This window comes from Catharus ustulatus, chromosome 30 (assembly GCF_009819885.2).
Source record: "Catharus ustulatus isolate bCatUst1 chromosome 30, bCatUst1.pri.v2, whole genome shotgun sequence".
Taxonomy (NCBI): Eukaryota; Metazoa; Chordata; class Aves; order Passeriformes; family Turdidae; genus Catharus; species Catharus ustulatus.
This window is the reverse complement of record NC_046250.1, coordinates 2,409,459-2,421,573: the sequence shown is the minus strand read 5'-3', so window position 1 is coordinate 2,421,573 and position 12,115 is coordinate 2,409,459. Positions and strand designations below refer to the sequence as shown.

The window sequence follows — 12,115 nt, the reverse complement described above, 5'->3', positions numbered from 1 at the left end:
TTTTCCCCTTGATTTTCCTCCTTATTTCCCCCCTTTCCCCCCAATTTTCCTCTTTATTTTCCCCCTTTTCCCACTGATTTTTCTCCCTTATTTTTCCCTGATTTTCCCCCTTAATTTTTCCTTTTCCCACTTCATTTGCCCCCTTTTTTCCTCACATTTTTCCTGATTTTCTCCTTTTTTCCACTGAGTTTTTCCCCTTTTTTCCCTGATTTTTCTCCAATTTTCTCCTTTTTTCTGCTTAATTTTCTCTTTTTTTTCTCCTTATTTTCTCCTTTTTCTCCCTGATTTTCTCTCTTATTTTCCTCAAAATTTTCCTCTTTTTCCACTGATTTTTTCCCCCCTTTCCCCCTTAATTTTTCTCCAATTTCCCCCTTCCCCCCCAATTTTCCTCTTTATTTTCCCCCTTTTCCCACTGATTTTTCCCCCTTATTTTTCCCTGATTTTCTCCCTTAATTTTTCCTTTTCCCACTTCATTTGCCCCCTTTTTTCCTCACATTTTTCCTGATTTTCTCCTTTTTTTTCTACTGAAATTTCCCCTTTTTTCCCTGATTTTTCTCCAATTTTCCTCCTTTTCCCACTGATTTTTCTCCCTTATTTTTCCATGATTTTCTCCCTTAATTTTCCCTTTTCCCACTTCATTTGCCCCCTTTTTTCCTCACATTTTTCCTGATTTTCTCCTTTTTTCCACTGAGTTTTTCCCCTTTTTTCCCTGATTTTTCTCCAATTTTCCTCCTTTTTCCACTGATTTTCCCCCCCTTTTCTCCTGATTTTTTCTGATTTTCCCACTTGATTTTCCCTCTTTTTCCCTCTTAATTTTCCCCCTTTTCCTCCCTGGTTTTTCCCCAATTTTCCCTCTTTTCACCCTGATTTTCCCTGTTATTTTCTCCCAATTTCCCCCTTTTTCCACTGATTTTTCCCCATTATTTTTCCCTGATTTTCTCCTTTTTTCCACTTAATTTTTCCTTCTTTTTTCCCTGATTTTCCCCCCTTATTTTCCTTCTTTTTTCCCCTTATCTTCCCCAGTTTTCCCCCTTTTCCTATTTCATTTCCCCCCTTTTTTCCCCACATTTTTTCCTGATTTTCTCCTTTTTTTCCACTGATTTTTTTCCCCTTTTTCACTTGATTTTTCTCCAATCTTCCCCTTTTTCCACTGATTTTTCCCACTTATTTTTCCCTGCTTTTCCTTCTTTTCCCACTTCATTTCCCATCTTTTTTACCCACGTTTTGTCCTGTTTTTCCCCTTTTTTCCACTGAATTTTTCACCATTTTTTGATTGATCTTCCTCCAATTTCCCCCCTTTTTCCATTCATTTTCCTCCTTATTTTCCCCCTTTTCTCTCTGATTTTCTCCCTTATTTTCCTGAGATATTCCCCTTTTTTCCATTGACTTTTCCCCTTACTTTATTCCTCCCCCTCCCCACATTTATTCTTCCCCCTCCCCACATTTTTCTCTCCCGTCCCCACATTAATTTTCCCCCTCCCCACATTTATTTTCTCCCCTCCCCACATTTATCTCCCCCCTCCCCACATTTATTTCCTCCTCCCCACAGCTGTATCTCCCTCTCCACATATTTATTTCTCCCCACATTTATTTCTCCCCCTCCCCACGTTTATTTTTCCCCCTCCCCACATTTATATCTCCCCCTCCCCACATTTATTTCTCTCTGTCCCCAGGTGCAGCCCCCCCAGCCCAGGCTGCCTCCCCACAGTTTTATTCCCCCCTCCCCACATTTATATCTCCCCCTCCCCATATTTATCTCCCCCTCCCCACAGTTATTTCTCCCACCAGGTGCTGTTCTTCCCCCTCCCCACATTTATTCCCCCCTCCCCGCATTTATTTCCCCCCCTAGGTGCTGCTCTCTCCTCTCCTCCCATTTCCCCCTCCCCACAATTATTTCTCTCCCCATTTCCCCCTCCCCTCAGCAGTTTTTTCCCCCTCCCCACATTTATTTTTCTCCCCCTCCCCACATTTATTTCTCCCCCTCCCCACATTTATATCTCCCCCCAGGTGCTGCTCTCCCCCTCCCCACATTTATTTCCCCCCCCCCACATTTATTTCCCCCCCCCCACAGCTGTATCTCCCCCTCCCCATATTTGTTTCTCCCCACAGCAGTTTCTCCCCCTCCCCACATTAATTTTTCCCCCTCCCCAAATTTATTTCTCCCCCAGGTGCAGCCCCCCCAGCCCAGGCTGCCTCCCCACAGTTTTTCCCCCCTCCCCACATTTATTTCTCCCCCCAGGTGCTGCTCTCTCCTCTCCTCCCATTTCCCCCTCCCCACATTTATTTCTCCCCCTCCCACAGCTGTATCTTCCTCTCCCCACATTTATTTCCCCCTCCCCACATTTATTCTCCCCTCCCCACATTTATTCCTCCCCCTCCCCACATTTATCTCCCTCCCCACATTTATTTCTCCCCCTCCCCACATTTATTTCTCCCCCTCCTCACATTTATTTCTCCCCCTCCCCACATTTATTTCTCCCCCTCCTCACATTTATTTCTCCCCACAGGTGCTGCTCTCTCCTCTCCTCCCATTTCCCCCTCCCCACAATTATTTCTCTCCCCATTTCCCCCTCCCCACATTTGTTCCTCCCCCTCCCCACATTTATTTCCCCCTCCCCACATTTATTTCTTCCCCTAAGTGCTGCTCTCCCCCCTCCCACATTTATTTCCCCCCTCCCCACATTTATTTCTCCTCCAGGTGCTGCTCTCCCCTCTCCCCACAGTTTTATTTCCCCCTCCCCACATTTATTTCTCCCCACAGCAGTTTCTCCCCCTCCCCACATTTATTCCTCCCCCTCCCCACATTTATATTTCCCCCTCCCCACATTTATTCCTCCCCCTCCCCACATTTATTTCTCCCCTTCTCCACATTAATTTCCCCCCCTCCCCACATTTATATCTCCCCCTCCCCATATTTATCTCCCCCTCCCCACAGTTATTTCTCCCACCAGGTGCTGCTCTTCCCCCTCCCCACATTTATTTCCTTCTCCCCACATTTATTCCCCCCTCCCCACATTTATTTCTCCTCCAGGTGCTGCTCTCCCCTCTCCCCACAGTTTTATTTCCCCCTCCCCACATTTATTTCTCCCCACAGTTTTATTTCTCCCCCTCCTCACAGTTTTATTCCTCCCCCTCCCCACATTTATCTCCCCCTCCCCACATTTTTCTCTCCCCTCCCCACATTTATTTCCTCCTCCCCACATTTATTTCTCTCCCCATTTCCCCCTCCCCACATTTATTTCTCCCCCTCCCCACATTTATTTCTCCCCCTCCCCACATTTATTCCTCCCCCTCCCCACATTTATTCCTCCCCCTCCCCACATTTATTCCTCCCCCTCCCCACATTTATTTCTCCCCTCCCCACATTTATTTCCTCCTCCCCACATTTATTTCTCCCTCCCCACAGCTGTATCTCCCCCTCCCCATATTTGTTTCTCCCCACAGCAGTTTCTCCCCCTCCCCACATTAATTTTTCCCCCTCCCCACATTTATTTCTCCCCCTCCCCACATTTATTTCTTCTCCAGGTGCTGCTCTCTCCTCTCCTCCCATTTCCCCCTCCCCACATTTCTTTCTCTCTCTCTCTGTCCCCAGGTGCAGCCCCCCCAGCCCAGGCCCCCTCCCAGTCCCTGCTCCTGACCCCCAGCCCCGCTGCCGGCCTGGGCGCGGTGGTGACGCAGCCGCTGCTGCGCCCGGTGCAGCTGATGCAGAACGCCAACCACGGCTCCAACCCCCCTGCAGGCACCCAGCCCATCTTCATCACCACCCAGGTCAGTGCCAGCCTGCAGTTCCTGGGCAAATTTGGGGAAAAAACTGCCGGTTTTGGGAAAAAATTCAATTTTTTAGGGGTTTTTTAATGCGGTTTTTTTGTCGTGTTGAGATCGCTCCTGAGGTTGTGGGATGGGGTTGGACCCAACTGAACAGGAAGAGTCCCTGCCCTGGAATTCCTTGAAAATTCCATGGAAAATTAATGGAAAAATCTCTGAGAATTCCATGGAAATTCCATGGAAAAATCTCATTTTCCAGGAAAAAATTCAATTTTTTGGGTTTTTTTTAAAGGGGTTTTTCTGTCGTGTTGAAATCGCTCCTGGGGCTGTGGGATGGGGTTGGGCCTGACTGAACAGGAGAAATTTCTGTCCTGAAATTCCATGGAAAATCTATGGAAAATGAATGGAAATTCCATGGAAATTCCATGGAAAAATCTCATTTTCCAGGAAAAAATTCAATTTTTTAGGGATTTTTTAATGGGGTTTTTCCGTCGTGTTGAAATCACTCCTGGGGTTGTGGGATGGGGTTGGGCCTGACTGAACAGGAAAAGTTTCTGTCCTGAAATTCCATGGAAATTCCATGAAAAATTAATGGAAATTCCATGGAAATTCCATGGAAAAATCTCATTTTTCAGGAGAAAATTCAATTTTTTAGGGGTTTTTTTAAAGGGGTTTTTCTGTCGTGCTGAAATCCCTCCTGGGGTTGTGGGATGGGGTTGGGCTTCACTGAATGGTTTGATTTTTATGGGATGAGTCCATGGAAAATTAAGGGAAAAATCTCTGAAAATTCCATGGAAAATCCATGGAAAAAAATCTCATTTTCCAGGAAAAAATTCAATTTTTTAGGGGTTTTTTAAAGGGTTTTTTTTGTCGTGTTGAAATCGCTCCTGGGGTTGTGGGATGGGGTTGGACCTGACTGCACAGGAGAAATTTCTGTCCTGAAATTCCATGGAAAATTAATGGAAATTCAATGGAAATTCCATGGAAAAAAATCTCATTTTCCAGGAAAAAATTCAGTTTTTTAGGGTTTTTTTAAAGGGGTTTTTCTGTCGTGTTGAAATCGCTCCAAGGTTGTAGGATGGGGTTGAACTTCAGTGAATGGTTTGATTTTTATGGGATGAGTCCATGGAAAAATCCATGGAAAATTCCATGGAAATTCCATGGAAAAAATCTCATTTTCCAGGAAAAAATTCAATTTTTTAGGTTTTTTTTAATGGGGTTTTTCCATCACACCAAAATCCCCCAGGGGTTGTGGGATGGGGTTGGACCTGACTGAACAGGAAGAATCCCTGCCCTGGAATTCCATGGAAATTCCATGGAAAATTAATGGAAAAATCTCTGAAAATTCCATGGAAAATTCCATGGAAATTCCATGGAAAAAATCTCATTTTCCAGGAAAAAATTCAATTTTTTAGGGGTTTTTTAAAGGGGTTTTTTTGTCGTGCTGAAATCGCTCCTGGGGTTGTGAGATGGGAGTTGGACTTCACTGAATGGTTTGATTTTTATGGGAAGAGTCCATGCAAAAATCCATGGAAAATTCCATGGAAATTCCATGGAAAAATCTCATTTTCCAAGAAAAAATTCAATTTTTTAGGGTTTTTTTTTAATGGGGTTTTTCTGTCGTGCTGAGATCGCTCCTGGGGTTGTGGGATGGGAGTTGGGCCTGACTGAACAGGAGAAATTTCTGTCCTGAAATTCCATGGAAAATCAATGGAAAATTAATGGAAAAATCTCTAAAAATTCCATGGAAATTCCCTGGAAAAAATCTCATTTTCCAGGAAAAAATTCAATTTTTTAGGTTTTTTTTTTAAAGGGGTTTTTCTGTCGTGTTGAAATCGCTCCTGGGGTTGTGGGATGGGGTTGGGCTCCCCATGATTTGATTTTTATGGGAGGAGTCCCTGTCCTGAAATTCCATGGAAAATCAGTGGAAAATTAATGGAAATTCAATGGAAAATCCATGGAAAAATCTCATTTTTCAGGAAAAAATTCAATTTTTTAGGGTTTTTTTTAATGGGATTTTTCCCTCATACTGAAATCTCCCAGGGTGAGGTTTGATTTTTATGGGAAGAGTCTCTGTCCTGGAATTCCCTGGAAATTCCATGGAAAATTAATGGAAATTCCATGGAAATTCCATGAAAAAAATCTCATTTTCCAGGAAAAAATTCAATTTTTTAGGGGTTTTGGGATGGGGTTGGACCCAACTGTGGAGTTTGATTTTTATGGGAAGAGTCCATGGAAAATCTCTGGAAAATTAATGGAAAAATCTCTGAAAATTCCATGGGAAATCCCTGAAAAAATCTCATTTTTCAGGGAAAAAATTTCTCATTTTTCAGGGAAAAATTTCTCATTTTTCAGGAAAAAATTCTCATTTTTCAATGATTTTTTAACGGGGTTTTTCCATTGTTCCAAAATAAATTTTGGGGCTGATTTGTGGCTGATGGATCCCTTGGATTCCAGAGATGATTCCAAGGATTATTTCTGTTTAAATTTAGAATATTTTGAATAAAATTTGGAATATTTTGAATAAAATTTGGAATATTTGGAATAAAATTTGGAATATTTAGAATAAAATTTGGAATATTTTGAGTTAAATTTGGAATATTTGGAATAAAATTTGGAATATTTAGAATAAAATTTGGAATATTTTGAGTTAAATTTGGAATATTTTGAATAAAATTTGGAATATTTAGAATAAAATTTGGAATATTTAGAATAAAATTTGGAATATTTTGAGTTAAATTTGGAATATTTTGAGTTAAATTTGGAATATTTTGGGTTAAATTTGGAATATTTTGAATAAAATTTGGAATATTTTGGGTTAAATTTGGAATATTTTGAGTTAAATTTGGAATATTTTGAATAAAATTTGGAATATTTAGAATAAAATTTGGAATATTTTGAGTTAAATTTGGAATATTTTGAATAAAATTTGGAATATTTTGGGTTAAATTTGGAATATTTGGAATAAAATTTGGAATATTTTGAGTTAAATTTGGAATATTTGGAATAAAATTTGGAATATTTGGAATAAAATTTGGAATATTTGGAATAAAATTTGTCCCATTTTGGTGCAGGGGTTCCCGGTGAGGAACGTGCGGCCGGTGCAGAGCCCCATGAACCAGGTGGGGATCGTGCTCAACGTGCAGCAGGGCCAGACTGTGAGGCCCATCACCCTGGTGCCAGGTAATTAACTGATTCATTAATTAATTAATCATTAATAATGGTTCATCAGTTAATTAATTCATCATTCATCATCAGCAGAAATCATTAATAATGGTAATAATAATGTAAATAATGAGTAGTGACCAATGCAGAGCCAGGTGAGCCCATCACCCTGGTGCCAGGTAATTAACTCATTCATTAATTAATTAATCATTGATAATTCTTTATCAATTAATCATTCATCATCATCAGAAACCATTAATAATTGTAATAATAATAATAATAATGATAATAATGAGTAGTGGTCATTGCAGAGCCCCATGAACCAGGTGAGCCCATCACCCTGGTGCCAGGTAATTAACTCATTAATTAATTAATTAATCATTAATAATGGTTCATCAGTTAATTAATTTATCATTAATTATCATCAGAAATCATTGATAATGGTAATAATGATAATAATAATGATTAGTGGTCATTGCAGAGCCCCATGAACCAGGTGAGCCCATCACCCTGGTGCCAGGTAATTAACTCATTAATTAATCAATCATTAATAATTCTTTATCAATTAATCAATCATTCATCATCAGCAGAAACCATTAATAATGGTAATAATAATAATAATAATAATAATAATAATAATAATAATGATTAGTGATCAGTGCAGAGCCCCATGAGCCAGGTGAGCCCATCACCCTGGTGCCAGGTAATTAACTGATTCATTAATTAATTAATCATTAATAATGGTTCATCAGTTAATTAATTCATCATTAATCATCATCAGAAACTATTAATAATGGTAATAATAATGTAAATAATGAGTAGTGACCAATGCAGAGCCAGGTGAGCCCATCATCCTGGTGCCAGGTAATTAACTCATTAATTAATTAATTATTAATAATTCTTTATCAATTAATCAATCATTCATCATCAGCAGAAACCATTAATAATTGTAATAATAATAATAATAATAATAATAATGATAATAATGATTAGTGGTCATTGCAGAGCCCCATGAGCCAGGTGAGCCCATCACCCTGGTGCCAGGTAATTAAATGATTAATTAATTAATTAATCATTAATAATGGTTAATCAGTTAATTAATTTATCATTAATCAGCAGCAGAAATCATTAATAATGGTAATAATAATGTAAATAATGAGTAGTGACCAGTGCAGATTCCCATGAAGCAAGTGAGCCCATTACCATGGTGCCAGGTAATTAACTGATTTATTAATTAATTAATCATTAATAATGGTTCATCAGTTAATTAATTCATCATTATTATAATCAGAAACCATTAATAATGGTAATAATGATAGTAATAATAATAATGATGATGATGATGATGAGTAGTGGTCATTGCAGAGCCCCATGAGCCAGGTGAGCCCATCACCCTGGTGCCAGGTAATTAACTCATTAATTAATTAATTAATCATTAATAATGGTTTATTAATTAATTAATCAGTCATCATTATCAGAAACCATTAATAATGGTAATAATAATTTAAATAATGAGTAGTGGTCAGTGCAGATCCCCATGAGCCAGGTGAGCCCAGCACCCTGGTGCCAGGTAATTAACTCATTAATTAATTAATTAATCATTAATAATTCTTTATCAATTAATCATTCATCATCAGCAGAAACCATTAATAATAATAATATTATTATTAATAATAATGATGATGATGAGTAGTGGTCATTGCAGAGCCCCATGAGCCAGGTGAGTCCATCACCCTGGTGCCAGGTAATTAACTCATTAATTAATTAATTAATCATTAATAATGGTTCATCAGTTAATTAATTAATCATTCATTATAATCAGAAACCATTAATAATGGTAATAATGGTAATAATAATGATTAGTGACCAGTGCAGAGCCCCATGAGCCAGGTGAGCCCATCACCCTTGTACCAGGAATTTAACCAATCCACTAATTAAAATCATAATTAATAATAGTTAATCATCATCAGAAACTAACAATAATAAAAATAATAATAAAAATAATAATTGTAATATATATTTTAATTTTTAAATTTTATTTTAATTTTTGTTTAACCCCAGTTCCCAGTTTGTTAAACCTGATTAATTCCATTAATTCCAGTACGAAATCAGCTCTAAATCCCAAAATTTCCCTGAAAATTCCCAAATAACTCTGTCAATCCCAAATAAATCTGTCAATCCCAAATCCAGCTGTCAATCCCAAATCCAGCTGTCAATCCCAAATAAATCTGTCAATCCCAAATCCAGCTGTCAATCCCATAACCCCTGGGATGTTTCTCTCTGTTCCAACCCCAGTTCCCAGTTTGTTAAACCTGATTAATTCCATTAATGCCAGTACGAAATCAGCTCTAAATCCCAAAATTTCCCTGAAAATTCCCAACTAAATCTGTAAATCCCAAATAAATCTGTCAATCCCAAATAAATCTGTAAATCCCAAATCCAGCTGTCAATCCCATAACCCCTGGTGTTTCTTTTTCTCTCTCAGCCCCAGGAGCCCAGTTTGTTAAACCTGATTAATTCCATTAATTCCAGTACGAAATCAGCTCTAAATCCCAAAATTTCCCTGAAAATTCCCAAATAAATCTGTCAATCCCAAATAAATCTGTCAATCCCAAATAAATCTGTCAATCCCAAATCCAGCTGTCAATCCTAAATAAATCTGTCAATCCCATAACCCCTGAGATGTTTCTCTCTTTTCCAGCCCCAGGAGCCCAGTTTGTTAAACCTGATTAATTCCATTAATTCCAGTACGAAATCAGCTCTAAATCCCAAATTTTCCCTGAAAATTCCCAAATAAATCTGTCAATCCCAAATAAATCTGTCAATCCCAAATCCAGCTGTCAATCCCATAATCCCTGGTGTTTCTTTTTCTCTCCCAGCCCCAGGAGCCCAGTTTGTTAAACCTGATTAATTCCATTAATTCCAGTACGAAATCAGCTCTAAATCCCAAAATTTCCCTGAAAATTCCCAAATAAATCTGTCAATCCCAAATCCAGCTGTAAATCCCAAATCCAGCTGTCAATCCCAAATCCAGCTGTCAATCCCATAACCCCTGGTGTTTCTTTTTCTCTCCCAGCCCCAGTTCCCAGTTTGTTAAACCTGATTAATTCCATTAATTCCAGTACGAAATCAGCTCTAAATCCCAAATTTTCCCTAAAAATTCCCAAATAAATCTGTAAATCCCAAATAAATCTCTAAATCCCAAATCCATCTGTAAATCCCATAACCCCTGGTGTTTCTTTTTCTCTCCCAGCCCCAGTTCCCAGTTTGTTAAACCTGATTAATTCCATTAATTCCAGTACGAAATCAGCTCTAAATCCCAAATTTTCCCTGAAAATTCCCAAATAAATCTGTCAATCCCAAATCCAGCTGTCAATCCCAAATCCAGCTGTCAATCCCAAATAAATCTGTCAATCCCAAATAAATCTATAAATCCCAAATCCAGCTGTCAATCCCAAATCCATCTATCAATCCCATAACCCCTGGGATGTTTCTCTCTTTTCCAACCCCAGGAGCCCAGTTTGTTAAACCTGATTAATTCCATTAATTCCAGTACGAAATCAGCTCTAAATCCCAAATTTTCCCTGAAAATTCCCAAATAACTCTGTACATCCCAAATGCAGCTGTCAATCCCATAACCCCTGGGATGTTTCTCTCTGTTCCAGCCCCAGGAGCCCAGTTTGTTAAACCTGATTAATTCCATTAATTCCAGTATGAAATCAGTTCTAAATCCCAAATTTTCCTGAAAATTCCCAAATAAATCTGTCAATCCCAAATAAATCTGTCAATCCCAAATAAATCTATAAATCCCAAATCCAGCTGTCAATCCCATAACCCCTGGTGTTTCTTTTTCTCTCCCAGCCCCAGGTGCCCAGTTTGTTAAACCTGATTAATTCCATTAATTCCTGTACGAAATCAGCTCTAAATCCCAAATTTTCCCTGAAAATTCCCAAATAAATCTGTCAATCCCAAATAAATCTGTCAATCCCAAATCCAGCTGTCAATCCCAAATCCAGCTGTCAATCCCAAATCCAGCTGTCAATCCATAACCCCTGGGATGTTTCTCTCTCATTTTCTCCCAGCCCCAGGTGCCCAGTTTGTTAAACCTGCCGTGGGGGTGCCCCAGGTGTTCTCCCCCGTGGCCCAGGTGCGGCCGGGCAGCGCCAACGCCTTCGCCACGGTGATCCCGGCCACGCTGACCCTGCGCAGCACCGTGCCCCAGGCGCAGGCTCCCCAGCAGAGTGAGTCATTGCCAAGGTTATCCCAAAATCCTGGGGTTCCAAATCCTGGGATCCCAAAATTCTGGGATCCCAAACTCCTGGGGTTCCAAATCCTGGGATCCCAAAGTCCTGGGATCATAAAGTCCTGGGATCCTAAATTTCTTGGATCTCAAAGTTCTGGTGTCGCACAATTCTGGGGTTCCAAAGTTCTGGGATCCTACAGTTCGGGGATCCTAAAGTTCTGGGATCTCAAATTTCTGGGATACCAAAGTCCTGGGGTCCCAAAGTTCTGGGATCCAAAATTTCTGGGGTCCCAAATCCTGGGATCCCAAAGTCTTGGGGTCCCACAATTCTGGGGTCCCAAAATTCTGGGGATCCTAAATTTCTTGGATCTCAAAGTTCTGGTGTCGCACAATTCTGGGATCTCAAATTTCTGGGATCCCAAAGTTCTGGGATCCCAAAGTTCTGGGGTCCCAAAGTTCTGGGATCCCAAATTTTTGGGGTACCAAATTTCTGGGGTCCCACAATTCTGAGGTCCCAAAGTTCTGGGATCATAAAGTCCTGGTTTCCCAAATTTTTGGGGTCCCAAATTTCTGGATTCCCACAGTTCTGGAGTCACGCAGTTCTGGGATCCAAAATTTCTGGGATTCCAAAGTTCTGGGATCCAAAATTTCTGGGATTCCAAAGTTCAGGGATCCTAAATTTCTGGGATCCCCAAGTTCTGGGATCTCAAACTTCTGGGATCCCAAAGTCCAGGGATCCCAAAGTTCAGTGATCCCAAATTTTTGGGTTCCCAAATCTCTGGGATTCAAAGTTCTGGTGTTGCATGGTTCTGGGATCCAAAATTCCTGGGGTCCCAAATTTCTGGGATCCCAAATTTTTGGGGTCCCAAATTCCTGGGGTCCCAAAGTCTTGGGATCCAAAATTTCTGGGATTCCAAAGCTCTGGGATCCCAAATTTCTGGT

General features: G+C 40.0%; 1 protein-coding gene across 1 annotated transcript in view; it reads left to right on the top strand.

Moving 5' to 3' along the window:
* The window catches only part of POGZ (pogo transposable element derived with ZNF domain), a 57,461-nt gene that overhangs the window by 4,198 nt on the left and 41,148 nt on the right, over window positions 1-12,115 (top strand). The window contains exons 3-6 of the mRNA XM_033082597.1: window positions 3,593-3,768; window positions 6,840-6,948; window positions 7,595-7,609; window positions 11,013-11,171. Of these exons, the coding sequence (XP_032938488.1) occupies window positions 3,593-3,768; window positions 6,840-6,948; window positions 7,595-7,609; window positions 11,013-11,171 (459 nt within the window). The remainder of the gene's footprint in view (window positions 1-3,592; window positions 3,769-6,839; window positions 6,949-7,594; window positions 7,610-11,012; window positions 11,172-12,115) is intronic.